This window comes from Gossypium raimondii, chromosome 5 (genome assembly GCF_025698545.1).
Source record: "Gossypium raimondii isolate GPD5lz chromosome 5, ASM2569854v1, whole genome shotgun sequence".
In the NCBI taxonomy this organism is placed as follows: Eukaryota; Viridiplantae; Streptophyta; class Magnoliopsida; order Malvales; family Malvaceae; genus Gossypium; species Gossypium raimondii.
Genome location: NC_068569.1, coordinates 6,474,529 through 6,494,931, shown reverse-complemented (window position 1 = coordinate 6,494,931; position 20,403 = coordinate 6,474,529). Strand labels below are relative to the sequence as shown.

General features: G+C 33.0%; 2 protein-coding genes and 1 long non-coding RNA gene across 3 annotated transcripts; all 3 read left to right on the top strand.

The window, feature by feature from the left end:
• The first annotated feature begins 2,545 nt into the window (after positions 1 to 2,545).
• Positions 2,546 to 4,013, top strand: LOC105770964 (uncharacterized). The gene is made up of 3 exons (XM_012592346.2): positions 2,546 to 2,789; positions 2,893 to 2,996; positions 3,711 to 4,013. The coding sequence occupies exons 1-3, from the start codon at positions 2,623 to 2,625 to the stop codon at positions 3,740 to 3,742; spliced, it is 303 nt and encodes a 100-aa protein (XP_012447800.1). The 5' UTR covers positions 2,546 to 2,622; the 3' UTR covers positions 3,743 to 4,013.
• Positions 4,014 to 8,900: 4,887 nt separating this feature from the next.
• Positions 8,901 to 10,227, top strand: LOC105771395 (uncharacterized). Its single transcript, XM_012592844.2, has one exon. The coding sequence runs from the start codon at positions 9,186 to 9,188 to the stop codon at positions 10,086 to 10,088; it is 903 nt and encodes a 300-aa protein (XP_012448298.1). The 5' UTR covers positions 8,901 to 9,185; the 3' UTR covers positions 10,089 to 10,227.
• A 6,003-nt stretch (positions 10,228 to 16,230) lies between these two features.
• Positions 16,231 to 19,765, top strand: LOC128041269 (uncharacterized). The gene is made up of 2 exons (XR_008196008.1): positions 16,231 to 16,586; positions 19,272 to 19,765. It is a non-coding gene; the product is annotated as an uncharacterized LOC128041269 (long non-coding RNA).
• Positions 19,766 to 20,403: the final 638 nt, after the last annotated feature.

Here is a 20,403-nt window from a genome sequence, read left to right as displayed (position 1 = left end):
TCAATATCTTACACACGTCCATTTAGTAATCCAATAAGCCACTCGGTTAGCTTTCTTTATAAGAAAGGAGAAAAGAAGCATTAGAAAAAGAAAACAAAAGGTTGGAATATCATGTTGAATTGCCAGACCATTCCAATTGACCAATCGAGCTTAAACGGGAAGATCAAATTCTTGCAATTGGGTTCGAAGATAACATGCTGTCTGTCTGTCTCCATCTCGAACCCAGAAAAAACAGGCTTCCCTAGCCGCCCATACTGACCTCCACTGAAGTAGCAACAACCATCTTATATAAACTATCAACAAAGTAAACCTTTGCCGGAACGACAAACCACAGCAATGATGTATAAACCATTGTGCAGGAACCCTTGCCTTTCATTTATGGCATAATTTAGTTGCCATAAATGCCTTCAAAAATAAATATGCTAACAAGACATATGGAAAAATGAACGAATCAAAAATTGGAAAAGGGGCCACAATGTTATCCCACGTGTGTTTAAAACGAGTGAAATTACAAAAAGGCGACAAGAAAAGAAAGAAAGAAAAAAAAGTGCCAGTGTGGGTAGAGCCACTTAAACAAGAAATAGGAAACGAGAAAAGAAGAGTTGATACCCATACAGAACCGTTGAAAGTGGCATGGTGGAAGAAGTGCCAGATCAGTTTATGTTGAGCCGAAGGTAGTCTTATTGGAATCTTAACAATGACTTTTTTACACTGGTCATGGTTAAAGCGTGAGCGAAGTAAGGTCACATATTCCAGGTTTCGTTATCAACATCCATAAAATCCCTAACCATCATCATCATGGGATTATCTTCAACGAAGGGAGGGGGGAAGAGATACCAAACGACGGCAAACCAAAAACCGTACGTCGCAATGTGGCATCCGTTTTCCACATTCATACCACAATTACTCTACTTTTTAATTTAAAAGGTGACCATAAAATGAATGATTTAGTTAGTATTTTAAAAAATTATTAGAATAATAAAATTATATTTTAAACTCTTGACTTCCTTCGTATCTTTGTAATTTCTATTTATCATAATGACTAAAATCCATGTCAAACGCCATCAAGGCATGGATTGAACAATTTGTTTTTTTAACCAACATTAAATTTAATTTTGTATTAAGCTTTGTATATTTTAGATTACTCGTTCCGGAAGGGAAGGGATATTATCATCTAGAAATCGTCGGAAATTTGACCCTTCTATGCATTTTCTCTCTCCTTCTCTGTCTCAAGGGTCCTTGCAGTTTTACTAGGCAATGCATTAATGTGAAAATTTAGGTAAAGAACAAAGCGAAAACATGTCAAAATCACCTTGTTAATTAAAATATAAACAAAACCCACTTTGCAAAATCCGTTAGTTAGCTGCTGCTATAAAATTCCAGATTTCCAAGTAGCTGATTAGACTAGACGGGAATAATTAATTGGATTAAATATTTACTAAGCATTTTTATCTACCAATGGATAATGTAGTCTATTCGAGTTAGTTTATACTTTTTAAACTTTAAATTTTTAGTTTTTGGATGAGGAATGGTTATTAAATTTGCAAAATTAAATTATATTATTTTTAAAATTTAATATATTGTATATCAATTTGTTATATTTACATAAATATTATTTTAGTCCCTCAAAATTTTAAAATTCAATCTCGATTCTTCCATAAAAAGTTTCTGGTGATAAATGTACCATGAAAGCCCTTAACTAGGAATCAGATAGCATTTTGCCTTCTATACTCAACAAATGGACAAATTTATCCCTATGCAATATATCAAAGAATGAACTAGTCATTTTGATAAAATTTTCATTCATTTCTACGATTAAAAACTGGTTTTTGTATGTCAAAATAAAGTATACATGGCACATCACGTGCAACTATCTAATTATTATGTTAGCCGCATCCAATTTTAGTAGTAAAAATAAAGGAAAATTTTAACATAAAAGACCACATTGCTTTTTAATCTTACAAACAATGATTAATTTGCTCTTTTTTAAATAAAAAAAGTCAAAATACAATCTAACTTCTAATATAATAGCTTATATAATACTTTTGCCCATTCTAACTTCGCCCTTGACGAAAAAGATTAATAAATCTAAAAGCCACGAGAGCTTGGTGTTGATTGTCATGCAAACCATACCAAGACTAACAATCAACCTTAAGCTTGTGCATGAGTATTATTCCTCCGTTGAACCATTCCTTTGACCTTTTGAGTTTGAATGGAAAATTTTATTTTAACATGCATATGGACACTATGGATGGATCCTCTTGTAAAACGATTTATCCATTTCTTTTCCTCTTCTTTTCGTGATTTTAATGGAATTGTTGAAGACACCAGTACAACTTTAAAAATAATAATGTTAAAAAAATAAACATAAAAAATAAAAAAATCAATTAAATCAACTTTTTGGCATAATACAAGAATTTATTTCGCTTATGTATGGAGTCTGGAAAATTATTATGTGAGAAGCAAATGGGCTTGCTTTGGTGGACTTTAAGATCCAGTGGGTTAAACCTAGCCACATGAGCCAGAAAAAGAGACGACCAAATTCACTGGTTTAGTGGTTTACTAGGAGGCAGGGTTTTGCAGAGGCTTTTCACTGTTATCTGGGTTCCAAACAACAAAGAAATGGCAGCTACAATTGCATCGAGATCTTCTTTTCTTCGTCCAATTCTCCGAACAGCAACAACATCGACAAAAGCAAGAACCAAAATCCCATTTTCAGTTCCAAGTTCTTCACTTCGATCCAATTTCAGTCTTCATCAGACCCGGATTTCTCCTCCCTCTCTTTCTCGGTACTTTTTTTATTCCCTTTATGCTTCTTTGCTACTAGAATGATGGGTTTTTCTTTACGTGCTCGTTGTTTAATTTTGGTTTCTTTTGAGTTATCTCTTTAAGGTTCGTTCGACGAGAACTAAGCACTCTTCAACCACTTCACAGTGCGGTTGCATCGGCTTGCCTTGTTTCCAAGCTTCCTTCCGATGCTAATAGTTGTGCTGAAGGTATTTCCAGTTTTTGTTTTTTCTTACAATTTTCTTACAATTTTCGGTTTAGGCACTCTGTTTTTACGCATCGTGCTTGCTCAGAGATCATGATTTGATTAGATATTTTAATCCAAAAACTTCAAGCTTTGATATCTGGTTCAACCGCTGTTCATTCCTCATTCTATGGAGCTAGTACTTGCTGAAAATCCCACAATTTCAACTAGAGTTTAGCTGCAGTTTTTGCTTACATGCTTATGTACCTTTAAGCCACTCAGCAGTCGCCAACAGTTATCCTCGTTGGGAACCCTGTTAAATTTTAACCAATGGGTCATATATTCAAAGCTCAGCTTATTAGCACTTTAGAAGCAATGAGGCAGTGCATTCAAGAATTTGTTCTTTGGATTAAGCTTTGTGTATAATTATTGTTTTAGTGGAAGATACTTAATCAGTTTATTCAGTACTTTCGGTGTAATTGGGGGACATTTCACTCCTAAAGTTGCTAATGTGGTGAGGGAAATGGAAATTTTCTGTCTGGTATCTGTTGTCATAGGTAGACAACCAGCATTTCTTAGAAGCATAAAGGTAAAATGTGGGATAATGTATGCTTTTACTGTCTGGTTAATAGATATTGTCATCATTTTAAAATCACTTGGCAGGTAATGAACTCACTCTTTGTTATATGTATAAATATGCACGACTTTTATCTATGATATGTCTTTTTGCGGATGACAGGTCGATTTGCTAACTATATCAGTCCCATCTAGTAGCAAGCGCTTGTAGAGGTTGAGTTTACTTCTTTCAGAGTGGCAGTGCTGCTTACTTCATTCTATAATTCAGAACTCAGCTTTTCAGGGAATCAATTGGCTGAATGTGTTTTATTGACCTACATTTAATTAGTTGGTGGGTGTAAGTGACTCTTGTAATCTTCTCTGTTTTTAATGATTTTAATTTACATTCAATGGATGGTTTCTTTGCTTAAAGTACTAGTGTACTACTAATCATCTGAATACAAAATAAATCCATCATGGCATCCAATTTTGACCTTCTTGTTATGTTTATGTTGATGAGTAGTGGATAGTGCTTCAAATTGATCTATAAAAATGAAATAAATGTTGGTGTTGCCGACATTATTGTCCTCATATTTTAAGAATTTTTATTTTTATTGGCTTGAAGTTGGCAAATGCTGTAATATAGATGTTTGTCTTTGTGAAATGAGGATGGTATACTTGATTTTAAAGCTTAGTCATTTGTTTGGAAGTTTGAGTTGACCATGGAACAATAAAAGGTCATGAGGCACTAAAAAACTTGTATTTTGCATTTGGGAAATTTTAATCCTATGTGGGGGGTTTAAAAAAATTCTGAGTTATTCCAATACTTAGTCTTTTTATTTTGTAAGTTGCTCAACCTTGGGCCTAAAAGGAATTCTCCTTGGTTGTAAATCATGGCTGCATCTAAACAGTGTAATAGAGCAAATACTAAGTTGTCTTCTAGTTGGTTGAATCTAAATAGAATTGTTTCTGGAATCACCTTTTCATCCGGTTGTTTTTTTTTTCTTTTTCAAAATCTTATAGTAAATTATTTACCTTTGGTGTAGTGATATTGAATCCAAATTACATTTGAATTCTTCTCTTCAGCCCAATATTGTTGATCTATTTATCATTTTATTGCTGCTACATACATGCTCAGTATTACCTTATACACGATTCTTGTGATTGTGGTCTGGTAATTTGACTACATCGTGAAAGATTCCTTGCAAATTTCTTGGCATCCCAATTTTCATTGCCTAGGCATTTAAGGTTTGTCCTTGAGGGAATATGATGTAGCTAAAAATTGAAATTTTCATTAATATGATTAGCATTACAAAGAAAAGAGGTCAGGATACCCATTTGGTCGTTCATACTGTTTTTCTTAATATGTTTCAATGTTGCTAGTTAGGAATGCTGTACATGGAGTTCTATCAAATAAGTATTGGTGATTGTTAGGTAAGTTTTGTTAGCTGTGCTTGTTTTTGTGCTTCCAGTATTAGTTATGGCAGATTGCATTGTAAGATGATAGATGAATAATCTGGATGTAGTATTTTCTCTTTTTTTGGGGGGGAGGGGGGTTGATAGATGTAATTCACCTGCTTTTCCTTGGTGGTAGGGCAAAAGAGAAGGCTTTCACACATTCAAAATCCATTTTCTGCTTAAAACTTGATAACTTTAAAAATGATTATTGACTAACAATTTGTTAGAATCTCTAAGTAGCATTGAGCTTGAGATATTAGAAACTTTTTAGAAACCCTATCATGGAGGATAGGTAAAACCGTGAAAAACAATTAGAGGAAAGTATTGGATGTTATTCATTGTGAGAGTTCACTTCTGGATATGTTGTCTTTTGTAGCACATGGGATTCAGTTCCCTGATTTATCTGCTGGTTGCTGTGGCTGATTATTTTCTAAAATGAAGAACAGGGTCTAACCTCGTGTCATTTTATGTCAATCAATGTGGTTGAATTTGAGAAATGAGACAAAAAAAAAAAATAGCCTTGGGGTGGTTTTTGAGAATCAGTTATAACCTTTTTACGTTTCACCGCCTTAATAAGCTAGTGTTTAGGGAAATATACATGATCGTGGATGTTTAAACAAAAAAAAAGCTAGTGTTTAGGGAAATATACATGATCGTAGATGTTTAAACAAAAAAAATGAATAGGATATAGAGAGAGCCAGTTGAGACGATCTTTCTTGCTGGTTCACCTTAAGTGCTAGACAGGCATACAAAAGCAATGGCTTACCTGGTACTAGACTGGACAATTCATGTCGTGTTTGTGTTTATTTCCTTGCGTCATTGTCTAGTAGGCTGGTAGAGCTTGGGGGCGGAGGAAAGAAACAGAAAGGGTTTTGCCCATTATAATGATAGTTGCAAAAGTAAAGGACTTTAACCACATGTCAGTACTGAATCATATACTTGTGCTACCTAACTGCATAAGTTGATACATATTGCGACGAGCAGAACTCAATAAGGGAAAAAATACGAAGAAAGTTACCTTAAGGGTTAAGTGGATGATGAATCATCTCGCATTTGAAGGTCCTTTTAATCCCTTGAATTTGTGTTTAGGCAAAGCCGTGCACACATTTCACTCTCACGCGTACATTGAATGAAAAGCTTCTTTGTCTCGCTATCATACTTGTTTCCATCGCCTCATTTATGATCCATAGCCATTAAAAATGGGATTTTTTTGTTGAATCTTTCTATGTAGTCTCACTTCCTCCCGCACTCTCTTTCAAAATAATTTCATTATGTGCAAAGTTCTTATCCAGTTGTCTATACCATTGATCACTGTAAATTTACAATGATGTTGCAACATTCATTATGCATAATAATTTAACTGAATGACTCGTATTTATCTGATGATTTACCTAATGGGAAGTCGAAATCTAGCAAATATAAAATCATTTTAAAGGAAAAGGGACAGCCATAATGAGATATGGAGGGGAGATTTGAAGGATTTCGATGGATATGACAGTAAGTATAATTTCGCTTTATATACAAGCATGTAATAACGACTTTTTGCAATCTTCTTATGTAAAACTTATTTTAACATTTTTGTGGGCTTAAAATGTACAACAATATCTTCGACAACACTTCCCCACCATTGAACTAAGGATGATTACGAATTGAGATCCCGCTTAACACGTTCAGCATTATCATTTATATATGGCAGAAATTGTACATAAAACATGAAACTTATACCTAATTATTAAAGTTACTTTTGATCAATAACTAGCTATATATATATATATAATGTCTGTATTGCATCTTAATTTTTGGAATGAATTTCTTCACTTAAAATGCATTATAATTTATGTTATTTGGATTTGTAAGTGTGTGTTGGATATGAATTTATGTACTCAATACATGTATATATGTAGGTGAGATGAAAGAAGATTTGCAACATTGAGTGTATACGTATGAAAATCTGGGGATGTATAAGAATGTGGATTTTGGTACAAGAACATGTAGGAAACGTGAGCAAGTAGATAAATCTTTTCACAAAGTAGGCAAGAAATGGGCATATAATATTAACAGTGTAGTCATTGCTCAATACTTTATTTTATTTTATTTCCATCAACAAGGAAATATGTACTGCCAAGAAGCTACCATATAGTATATATTTAACAAATGAGGTGGCATTTTAAACCAGGTGTGTTTTGTAATTTCTTCCAAGTTTTCTAACCATGCATGCAATCAGTAAATTTTAGAATCTAGGTAGCTCCTCTATTAATATTCATGTGCTGGAGCTGTCTCAAACTAACATTCTAACAATAGTCAACTCTGGACATTCGAAACAAAGGACAGCGATTCTGTAAACATTGCTTACAACAACTACCGATTTGTGATTAAATGGTCCGGTTGAAGTTATCATATATTTCAGTTTTGATTGGTTCAATATTTTGTCGGATTATAGGTTGAAATTAATAAGAGATTACGTAAAAATTCATCAAGGAAAATACTCTTTTTTAAAGAGAAAAAACTGTAAGCAGTAATTTCAATTAACCCTAGATGTTGATGATTGTGAAAAATGAATACTAATTGGACCGATCATTTGTTCCATTTTCACTTATTAATGTGGATTCCATTGCTCCTTTTTTCTTTTTCTGCTTTGGTGCTCTTACGTTTGTTAAATTTGTGAATTAGGTACTCAGTGCTTTGCGTTTTACGTGAAAATTACAGCTTTAGCTTAACAATTGCTTCATGTAGCAAATAATAAATATATATATATATATATAAAATGGTTTGGATTTATACTGTTCTAGAAGCCAAACGAAGATTAAAGTTATGCCTTGAACTGTATCTCTCAAAACTGGAAGATTAAACCAAAAAAAAAAGGGAAAACATAATAAATTAAGTGCCCAATTAATGAGCATGGATTATTGTAAGTGAATGATGATATAACGGACCGATGAAACAAACGATCATAAAATGTTATGAGGATCAGAAATTATAGTAATTAATAGGGTTTTTTTAGTATAAAAAGTCATGAAGTAAATATTAAATTGGAATTAATTTTTTGAAAAATGAAATCATGATTTAATTAGATTAAACCCAATTCCTGTATGACGTTTCACTTTTTGTAAAGAGTTTTCTTTTACTAAGATTTTAGGTAGAAAATATATAATGCCAGCTTGGGTGTCAGCTTTAGTTTAAGAAAATTGTATATTTATGACTAATATTTTTCATATAATTTTTCTCCAAACTCTACCTCTTAAGCAAACGATAAAATAATTCTCTTAAAAGAGTTGAAAAATATTTAATTATAAAAGATATAAATATTAATATAAAATGATAGTTGCAAATAATAAAATAAGCTATCAAGTTAAGAGTTAATAAGAAACTAAAAATCTTTAGTTGATCAGACCACGAAACTAAATAAAATGGGCAAAATACATTCAAATAATTAAGAGGAAATTAGAAGAAAAGTTTTAGTTGCTTTTAATCATAGATGTGTTACAAGCAGCCGTAGAGGCTATAAATTCATTTGGTGGGGTCAAATATTCACTCTCACAATTATTTAATTAATAAAAGTACTTATATATATATATATATATATCGAGTTTCTCATGTTACATAAATGGGTGCAGATTTATATATATATATATATATTAACAAAAAGCATAGTTAAGGAATTAAAAGCATCCATGATCACGTCACAAAATTAAGTGCTGGTATTCAATCAGCTAAAACTCGATTCGACTCATGTCATGTTCTTATTTTTTTAAAGGGTTATAATTGTATTTAAAATATCATATTTACATAATTTTTAATAATTGTTTTTATAGAAAATTTTATATTTAAATTATTATTTCATATCGGATTGTGTTGTAATTATTTTTCTTTACTTGCATTCGTGCCATACAGTAGATTCATATTTATTACAGATTTGTCAGATAACCTGAATTCCCTGCTGTTGCCTGTCTTCCTGTTATTTTGTATTTCCATTGACATAAACTTCTTCTTTAGAAAAATCGAAAGCAGGGAGAGACAGTTCAAAAAAGTACCAACCTTGTCCAGTTTTCTAACATTTTCATATTTGCTTAGGACAAGCCAAAAGAGAAAGACCCATCTCTCCAAACCTTCGGATCTTGCTTTCTCTCTCACGAATCCCCAAGAAGAAACAAGCTTTTGATTTGATATATCAATCTTTAATACTGTATTATTAAGCGGCAGCATGAGAAACATCATATCTTGTTTCAACGAAACCGCAGTAAATGTTTCTCATCCTTCATGTTCTAGCTATTCAACCAATGCTTGTATCACTCCAAGCCTTGTCCCTTCAGTCCAGAACGCAGTCGCCGCCACTTACAAAGTCTTTCTATCATCCCAGAATAAGCAGTACTTGATCAAAGTCAGTTGGTGCAAGAATCAAACGGGTCAAGGCCTAAGCATCAACTTCAACCACGACCCTTGGCCCTGTTTCAAGCTCAACACCAATTTGAGGTTTTTCAGGAAAATGAAAGGCAGCAAAGCGATCGAATCCGACCATTCAAATATAGAAATCTTTTGGGATCTTTCAGCCGCTAAGTATAATGCAGGGCCTGAACCGGTTAATGGGTTCTATGTCATAGTCACGGTTGATTCAGAGATAGGCCTCATTTTAGGTGATACGGCCGAAGAAGAAATCAACAAGAGGTTCACAAGCACAATCCCAGTAGCAAAATCCTCCCTAGTTTCTCGACAAGAACATTGTTCAGGCAATACCCTTTATTCCACCAAGGCTCAGTTTTGTGATACAGGCATTTCACATGATATTTTGATAAGATGTAGCGGAGAACACGGAGACCTAAAGCATCCGGTTCTGTCGGTTTGTATCGATAACAAGACGGTGATTCGGGTCAAGAGACTGCAATGGAATTTTAGAGGAAACCAGACGATATTTGTTGATGGATTGCTGGTTGATTTGATGTGGGATGTGCATGACTGGTTCTTCAATCCTGCCGCCGGTTCAGCCGTTTTCATGTTTAGGACAAGAAGTGGATTGGATAGCCGGCTTTGGTTGGAGGAGAAGTGGGTGCACAAAGATGAAGATAAGGTTGAATTCTCGTTGTTGATTTATGCCTGGAAGAACACATAAAAAAAAAACCGACCTTTTCTTTATGTTTGTTTATTTGCTTTAATTTTTCAATTTTTTTTAAAGGATTTAGCTGTACCAATGTTCGAACATCAAAAATAAAAAAATCTAGAAAACATAATAAATTTCATTCGTTTTCTTCTTTCTTATCTCCTTCCACAAGATTCAGGACAGTGAAAAAATTGGTCCAATTAATTATAGGACTGTGGTATTGATGCCAGGAAAAAAAAGTGAATGTAAGACATTATTGTGAGGTTCAAATAACTGAAAAGGTAGTAAACTAAAGGGCAGCGCAAACAAGCTCTTTATTTTCTGGATTTTAAGGACACCCGTGAAGATTTGCATTTGGATATATCAAGGAAGATTGCGACAAAATAAAGTTGGGAATCTCCTGATAATGATCAGTAACAATTTGACCATATACAAGTATTTTTCCATTTCCATGAAGGAAATTATATAAATCTCATGGTTTATTAGCCACATCACTCTCAAGATAATGACCATCGTTTGTTTTTTTGTTGGGTAATTTTCTGAAGTTGGGTTAATACCATATGGATTGCGAGATATATTGTAAGTCATATTTGATTAGCGAGCAATTATGAAAATATAATCGTGAATATGCGCATGCTTTGTTCCATCCATATAAACATCCTAACAAGTGCTTTGAGCAAAGCTTGGATTTAGTATCTTTGATACCGTCTTGTCATCAAAAGATAGTAGTCCACTATTCCGTAGGACCCCTGCCCCTCTTTAGCAATAACCATGGTCCCCTACATCCTTTGGAATAAATACTTGGTCCACAAGCAAGAAGCAAAACTTTTTGCCAAGGACACTTTACGGTTCAGTTTAACTAGAAATGGCAAGAATATTTTAGGCATCATCAGGCGAAGCTAAGGAAGTACTAAATGGCATCCAATGGGTAAAGAGTAACGTTGGCACTACCCTTGTGTATATATGTTACGTTTTTACTCAGAATTAGACGGATAGAGTAGAAGTCTGTTGTATGAGCATTTATTGTAACCATTAGGCAATGCTTAAAATGAGGTGGCCACCACATCAATGATCAATGCTCCAAAATAAAGACAAAACTTGATTTATGGAACTTAAAAGAGAATGTTGAGAGGAAAGTGGGAGTCTTTAATTAACAGCCAACCACAAAACTGCAGAGGATGAACACAGATGTCCAATGTCAATTATTGGGGTTGTGCTAGCTCACATTCTTTTGTCATTTGTTATGAATATATGGATTAAAAGGTTGTTTTCAAACTCAAACTGGCACTAAAATTGGGAATATTACTATTATTATTTTATTTTGAAGTAAAATAAATTCGAATATAAACCTATTAAAGATAGCATAAATGGACCGAGTTATGGTTTGTATTCAAATATTGGTATTGCTTTAGTTGTGGGGAGTAGATTAATGTCAATTCTACCGTCTCTGAATGTTCTTATGATTCAAGTCAGTCATGTTGAATTTCTAGATGGCAATGAACTTCAACTTCTGAACCAATCCCTGGATTAAAGACAAAGAATGGTCATATTAGCATGCTTTTTGGTTAAATTTTACACACACAGAAAAAAAAACCCTTTGCTTTTCCTCCGCAAATTCTTTTGTTTAACGGTTCAAACATCATTTTACCCTTGTTCATTTGTATATGATATAATCATATTTAAAAGATTTTATATTTGTATATTTTTTTATACCTGAATAATTCATATTCATAAATTAATATTGGTTTTATGTAGCTATGAAACTATTATTCCTTAAATTAGATCTTAAGTTTAACATTGTGTATTGTATGCTTTTATTTTGTATAAAAATGTAAGAATTAGTAATTACTCTAAGTATAATTTTTCTCGACCTTCAAATAAAAAATACATTCAAATATATTTGAATCCGTGTCATTTTAGTTGCTAAAAACGAAGTTCAAAGAATTTTATTTCATTTTAACCTATTTTAAGTTTTTAAAATTAACATCGGGCAAAAATATCATCAAAGCTAATGAGAAATTTTAAGTTTGGGGTTCGAGATTCAGGGTTTAAAATTTAAGGTTCTGAATTCAAGATTCAAGGTAAAAAAAGTTATCAAAACTATGTGTCAATAAAATGAAAAAAACTTGTTCAATTATCATTAAAAATTTAAAAAAAATGACCATAAATGATATGGTGAAAAAGATTACGTTGCAAAATCAATAAGCATGGAATTTGGTAAAACGATAAAATCACCATCATAGAAGTTGTAAAAAAAATATGAAAATTGATCTAACTATATATAATATCCATTTGGAAATGATTGTGATTTAAAAGTAAAGATCTAAAAAAACCAAATTGGAAGCAATCTTTTCAACTTCTACACTTCTTTTTTTCCCTTCTTCAATTTAGTCGGCAATTTGCCAATCAAACTCTAAAACTTCAACTCCTTTCCTTTCACATCAATTGGTTACATCTCCAACACTTCGCCCAACAAGTCCTTCCTTAGTGGGGAGTTCACCACCTCTTACAAAATTTGCATCTATGTTTGACAAATTACTAAACTATATACATTCATTTCATATAGACAAACAACACATAATTGAATTAAATCCAAACTAAAATTAAGTCAAATCGGTAAATGATAAAAGTCTAGTGATGCAACTTTCAAAAGTTTTAAGACTCCCATTTTATCATTAAATTAAAACTTTACAAAACCATAAATTAGCATAACAATAATAACAAAGCAATAGTGAAACGTATCATTAAATTCGAAGAGATAAATTAAAATTTTAAAAATTTTGCACTTCTAATTAAAGTTTTAAAAAAACTTTTTCAAATTTTTATAAGTTTAAATTAAATTTTAAAGTTTTGAAAGCATAATTAATTATAATTTTTCAAATTTCTGGTATGAAGGCCCACGAGCTCCTATTACATTCTGCCACCGCAATGAAGAAAATTTTGAACTTTCGAAACCCTATTTAGAAATTTATTATAAACTTACAACAATTTATGGAAAAAGATTATCTTTAACCCTTTTTTATTGATTTTCATGGATTTTTTTTCACTACTAATGTTTAATTAATTGTTTGGAGATTAAAAAGAAAATTGTTTTATCTAGCCGCTTTCTTCTTCTAATTAATGAATTTCACTTCAAAATAAAAATTAATTGTTTGAGATAATTAATGAATTCCTTTAAGTTTAGATTTGATTTTATTTTGTTTTTAGTTATCGAGAAGAAGTCGTTTAATCATTTTATTATCTATTAAGTTTTTATTGAGTTGGTATCACCCATCAATCGATTCTTAACTCGATTAAGAAAATTACAAAAATATTTATTTGTGATTAAAATAAGTTACATTATTCTACATACTTTAGTCTTTCTATTTAAAAATAAATAAATAAAAATATGCATATGATGATATTCAAATCCGCATCAATTATATAGTAGTAAAACCTTTAACTTACTATTAAAGCTTTATTTTGAATTTTTTTCATTTTAATTTTATTGTGTATGCTTTATCACCTCCATCAATTGTATATATTTGATAATATATTTGATTGAGGTGATGTCACAAGTTAACTCGATATTGACTCAAGATTGATGAAAACACAATGATAAACAATTTAATCTATTTTTAAAAATTTAAATATCGTACATATTTCATATATTATTAATTAGATTCAGGTCACATATTTCATTATTTATTATATGTACTAAAATAATAGTATTTGAATTGAACCCATATGATGGCTTGATGGTTCAGGGTATTCATCGCTCTAGATGTGGCCTAGGTTCAAGTTGTACTTGTTGCATTTGTTGTTTAGACTTTGTTCTGTTATTATAATTCATCAGTATTAAATTAAAATTAAATTCTCTTCTAATTAATTGAAACAATCAATCCATGTATTGCACGAAAAACAACCTAAAATATATTATATACGAGGTATGTGTGCATTTTCTCGGCAGGTTTTAGGACGCCAAACCTGCCTGGAGGCCACTACCCAAAACCCATTGCTTAGGCCCAAGTAAAAAACAAGGTAAAACACTATAAAAACGCTGCCCAAGCGCCAAACCGTTGCAATTTTCACTAGCAACGTATTAATGGACTCCAGATCTGAATTTTCAAATAAAAGAAATTGGTTAACAGAATTTTAAAATTTGAAATTTTAGATTCTTTAATATCTTTGAAAAATAATTTAATAAATTTGAATTTAAGTCCACACTTTGCATAAAAGAAAGAAAAAAGAAGAAAAAAATCCTTATAAAAAGACGCACTTCAAATAGTAAATTAGTTTATTCATATTATTTATTCCATGATATAAATAAAAATAAACATAGGCAAATAGATAGTAAAGACAATGATAAGGAATAAAGTTGTTCATTTCTAGGGTGGTGTGGTTCGGCATCTGTTGGATGCTTCGCAACCTCTATCAGAAGAAGGATTGGGAGGTGGTAGGCGATGTCCTCGACTGCATGCAACTGCATGTTTTTCCTCTTCAAATGTTGGTGTTGTTGTTGGTGTTGATGTTGCATTTCCAATCAAGAATGAGCTCACCACCATTGCACAAATGCATAATGCCACGATTTTCTTTTCCATAGAAATCGCCATATTTCTGCATGCAATTTCAAAGATAGACTACCAAGTTATAGTTTCGTACATATAATAGTGTTAGGAATAACTGTTTACAATTACTGTTAGTTAATGTTAGTTAGCAAGTTGTTAATAACTTCAGTTAGTTGTTTTACGTGTATTAAATACATGACATTGGTTTGAGAAATTAATTGAGAATAATTCACTACTTCTTTATTGTTGAATTGTTAACATGGTATCAAGAGCCAATTTTTTTTATATAACGCTTTTTTTTCCTTATTTTCTTCTCTGTTCATGGCCACTGAGGCAGTACCAGGGTTTGATACACCGCGTCACTCTTCCAATACTGGCGAAGCAGTCCATTCGCAGGGCCTTGGCAGTGGTGGTTCATCAACAGTTTATTACTTTGCCAAACATGATATGATCAAACTTGCTGAGCATATTTTTTTGTTGTGGAAGCATCAACTTATGTTGATTCTTGAAGGCTATAGTCTTGAAGGGTTTGTGCTGGGCATGGTTTCTGTCCCTCCTTCTTTTCTTGCAGGGGTTGATGGTCAACTTGTTGAGAATCCCGCTTTTCTTGTTCATAGGAAATAGGATAAATTTCTAACTTCTTGGCTTCTGTCGACTGTTACTGATGAAGTCTTGGTTCATCTAACGAAAGCTAAGACAAGTTTTGATATCTGGACCACTATTGAAAGAAGGTTTGGTACCACATCTAGTATCAAGATTTTGAGTATGCATCATACTTTGTACTCAATCAAGAAGGCTAACCTCACCATTAAAGAATATTTGGCCAAGGTAAAGACTCTCACTGATAGCTTAACGGCAGTTGGTAGTTTGGTAACTGAGAGAGAACAAATCAGTGCTACCTTGGCTGGACTATCTGTTGAGTATGATTCTATCCGAGTCCCTGCTTCTGCAACTCCAATATCTCTGGACTTGCTCACTAATATGCTTATTGACTGTGAGGCAAGACAACTAGCTCTATTGGCAAAAGTTCCTTTGCAAGCAAATTTGGTTACTAAACATCAAGATAGCACAGACGGTTCGAAACTTGCTTATTCTCAGACTTCTAAGCAAGGGCAAAGTGGGTTAGGCCGAGGCTGGTCTCGTGGGAGAACTCGAGGTACTGGTCAGGGCTGGCCTCACTTTAGGCCACAGTGTCAGTTATGTAGGAAGATCGGCCATGTTGTTCAGACCTATTATCATAGGTTTAATGAGAATTTTTCTGATGTTAGTCAAAACCCTTCAGTCAACTATCATCAGGTTCACAATGCTGATTTTTCATCTTCTCCTACCGCATGCTCATCCATGGTTCATTGTTGTGGCTCGTTTTCTCATCCACCACCTACCCGAGCTCCTGCTCCCTTCCTCTCTGGTCAGACCTGGTATCCTGATTCTGGTGCAATGAATCATGTTACATGTGAAATGTCCAATCTCACAAATGCTTCTCCTTACACAGGTACAAGTGTAACAGCCCGATTTTGGGCCTAGTCGGAACAGTGGTTTCGGGACCACAAATCTGACAAGGAAAAAAAATTATTTTTCTCATATTTTTATGGTCTACGATTTCACGGAATTATTTTGTAAAAATTTTGTTCGAAAATTTCGACGTTTGGGCACTCAATTTAGTCAAAAGGACTAAATTGTAAAAAGTGCAAAAGTTGAGTTCTACAAGTTAGAGGTGTCTAATTATTATGAAATTTTAAATTGGAGGTCCTTAAATGGTAATTAGACCATTGGTTATTTATGGACAAAAATAGACATGGTTAGTAAGTAAGCTATTTAAGGGCATTTTGGTAAAATGCCTTAATTAATGAATAAAGACAAAATAGCATGAAATAAATTATCATCTTCTTCAATTCTTTTCTTCATGGCCGTATGTAGCAAGGGAACACCATGGCTAGGGTTTGTTCATCTTCCAAGCTTCATGGTAAGTCCGTTCTAGCCCGCTTTTCTTGTTCTTTGTATTTTTAGCATCCCGATAACTTGCTTAAGCTATCTCTACCATTAATTCGAGCTAGAATTTATGTCGAAAAATTACCCATAGATGAAAAGTGTGAATTTTGATGTTTCATGATAGAATATGAAGCTTAGAATTATGTTAAGCAACTTTTGCTAAGCGATTTTGAGTGAAAACGAGTAAAACGACATAATCGATAAAAATACTAAATGTTCATAAGTAAGTGTTAGAGTTGGAATTTGATGTTTCTATAGAAGGGAAAAATGTTCAACATGTCATAATACATAAGAATAAGGGATAAAGTTTAATTTACGAGCTTTGGGGCAAAAGTGTAAATATGTAAAAGTTTAGGGCAAAATTATAATTTTACCAAAGTTTGAGTCAAGGACTGTTTTGATAAATGTGAGTACTAAATAAGTCAAATGTGTTATTATAGATCAAGAAAGAAGTGGAATCGACCTTGACCGGAGAAAAGGAAAGGTTAAAGACTAAATTGCTAAATTTTTATATTATTGCATCAAAGTAAGTTACGTGTAAATAATAGTTATATTTTTATAAATTGTGAATTATATTTGATATGTGAATTAATATTGAATGTGGAAGGAAAATTGTTCATGAATTATTCAAGTGATAAAGTGTTTAAAATAAAGTGTTAAGTGTAAATTCGGTTGAACTTAGGAATAGAAGTGGATACAAGTGACATGTCACTAGAGATCGATGTTACAGTGTTACAGTGAGTCCCGGTGCTGGGTGATCTAGCATGTGTTGCGCAGACACGACGGCTTGTGTGAGCAGCCCGTGGACATTTCCGGTGTTATTGATCGGTGGTAGCTTCCGGCCACGTATCGATGGTAAGCTTCGGCTACGATCGATGGTAGCCGACACGTATCGTGGTAACCGGCCACGTATCGTGGTAAGCCGGCCACGTATCGATGGTAACCTTCTACACGATCGATGGTAACCGGCTACATATCGATTGTGGCACTTATGTGCTAATTCTCTACGTATCTATGTATATTCCGAGTGTTCAACGGAAATTGACTAAGTGTAATTGAATAATGAATATAGGTGTGGAACTGAATTGAATATCGACTTAGAAATGGAAAAGTGAATTTTGAATTGAATTGTGATTGAAAGTGAAAAATGAAATTATGAAAGAGTACATTTAGCAACAAAACAGTTTAGACAGCAACAGTTGTGTGACTTTGAAAATCACCAAAATGGTGGAAATTTAATTAGAGGCTGAATAATATATGAAATTGAAGCTTAATGAGTCTATTTTCACATAAAAGAAATAGAAAAAGCAAAAGAGTTATATATTTTGAGATATTTGAAGTTTAATTAGATAGAGTCAGAATGAGTTTGGAATCCCCTGTTTTGACTTTGGAAAATTGTAAAAAAAATTGTACAAAAATAATTACGGGATAAAGTTTATATGTTTAGAATTATCAGTGAATCTATTTTTATGAGAAACAAACGGAAACTATATCCGAATTCTGTACAGTGAGATAATTAATTTTTAGTGAAGAGAGGTCAGAACTGTCAAACAGTGAAACAGGGGAAACTTTAAAGAATAAACTGTACTATTTGGCTAAACCAAAAATTATGAAAATTTTATGGTAAGAATATATGTGAATCTAGTTTCGGATAAAATTTATGGATCTTAATTTGGAGTTCTGTAGCTCCGGGTAAAAATAATTTAGTGACTATGACTCGAATAGACAGCTTTGAATATACATGTTAGTGAATAGAGAAATTATAGTTAATGTTGTTTAAATGTGATATACACATAAAGGATGTGGAATGGAGAGGAGGAGGAGGACAATAAAATGTAGGAAATAATTGTGTATAATTGTCATATGCCCGATTATAATCGGTAAATGTTAAATTGAATGGTAAATACGTATTGGTACCGAAGGAACTATTGCGGTTTTGAAAAGCAATTGACCAAATGTATAAGAAATTTAGTCTTGATATATATATATGATAATAATGATATATGGATGATTATATCATTGAGTTGCATTGATTAATTCGGTTTATGTCATGGAAATGTCAAGAACATTTGTCTTTGATATGTGATGATCATGGTTTAAGCTCATATGGGAAAATAAAGTTTCATAGTATGAGAGTGTGGTATTGAAATATATATATTGGATTGAGAAATTAATTTGAATTGTGAACATGAAATATTGTGAATTGAATAAAATGGAAATGGAGCTTTGAATTACATAAGTAAGTATCGGGTCTCGTAGGCCCTATTTGTTATGAATATAATATTTTGAGGATATGTTATAAAGAATTATAAAAGCATGCTAAAAATTTGAAGAGTTTAAATTTGAATGAAATTTTGTAACTCAGTTTAATACGTTTACATGTGTAAGTGTTCTAGTAATGCCTCATACCCTATTCCAGAGTTGAATACGGGTAAGGGGTGTTACAACAAGTCGTGTCACTATGGGAAATGGTGAGTCGGTTTCCATAGCTAATGTAGGATCATCTACTATCTTGGCTGGCTCCAGACTCCCGCGTCTTCAAAATGTTTTAAATGTTCCTACAGTTTGCAAGAATCTGATTTCAGTGGGTCAGTTTGCTAAAGATAATAGTGTCTATTTTAAATTTCACATGTTTCTATGTTTTGTGAATGACATTTAGACAGGGATGACTCTGCTAGAGGGCCACATGCATAAGGGCTTATACAGATTTTAGTTTTCAAAGTCTGCTCCCAACACTGCCAGTTCTACTTCAAAGCCTAGCTCATTTTTGCTGAACAATGCTCAGATTTCATCTGTTTCTTTGTGGCACAACAAGCTTGGCCATCCTTGCCATATCGCATTTGCTCATGTGTTAAAATCTTGAAAAATTCTTTTCAAACAAAGTAGTTTGCCTCGAATATGTACAGCTTATCAGTTAGGCAAGGCTCACAAGCTACTTTTTCCTTCTTTACATACAATGTACTCTTTCCTTTTTGAACTTGTGGTATCTGACATATGAGGACCAGCTCATATGACTTCAAATGGTTTCTCTTATTACGTTTCTTTTGTTGACATGTATAGCAGATACGCTTGGATTTATTTTCTCAAAAACAAGTCTGAGGTGGTGCAGTGTTTTTTAAATTTTTATCAGATGGTTAAAGTTCAATTTGGTCATTCTGTTAAAATGCTACAAACTGACTGGAGGGGAGAATATCGTGTCTTGTCAAAGAAGCTCTCTCGACTTAGTCTACAACACAGGGTCACTTGTCCCTACACCTCAGAGCAGAATAGGGTTGCTGAAAGAAAGCACAGACAAATAGTTTATATGGGCTTGTCTCTTCTAGCTCAGTCTGGTATGCCTTTGAAATTTTAATTTTATGCCTTTGCCCATGCTGTTTACTTGACCAATAGACTACCTACTCCTGTTCTGCATCAAGTTAGTCCTTATAAAGCACTTCACAAACTTAAACCTGACTATGGTCTGCTTCGGATGTTTGGCTGTGCTTGCTTTCCTGATCTGAGGCCATTCCAATAGCATAAGTTATAGTTTCTGTAACACCCCCTAACCCCAAACCGTCGTCGAAACAGGGTTACAAGACATTTCATGACATATCAAGCTATTTACAAATAATTCATATAAATTTTACTAATTGACTTCATTCATTTTTTTTATAAAAATTTCGGCAGCATTTCTGCTTATTTTTACATACAACCCCCTGCAAAATTTCAAACATAACCAACCCAATTCCAGTATTTCAACCAAGGCATTTATATACTTAAATCTTACTTGACATATTGACATAACAACTTAT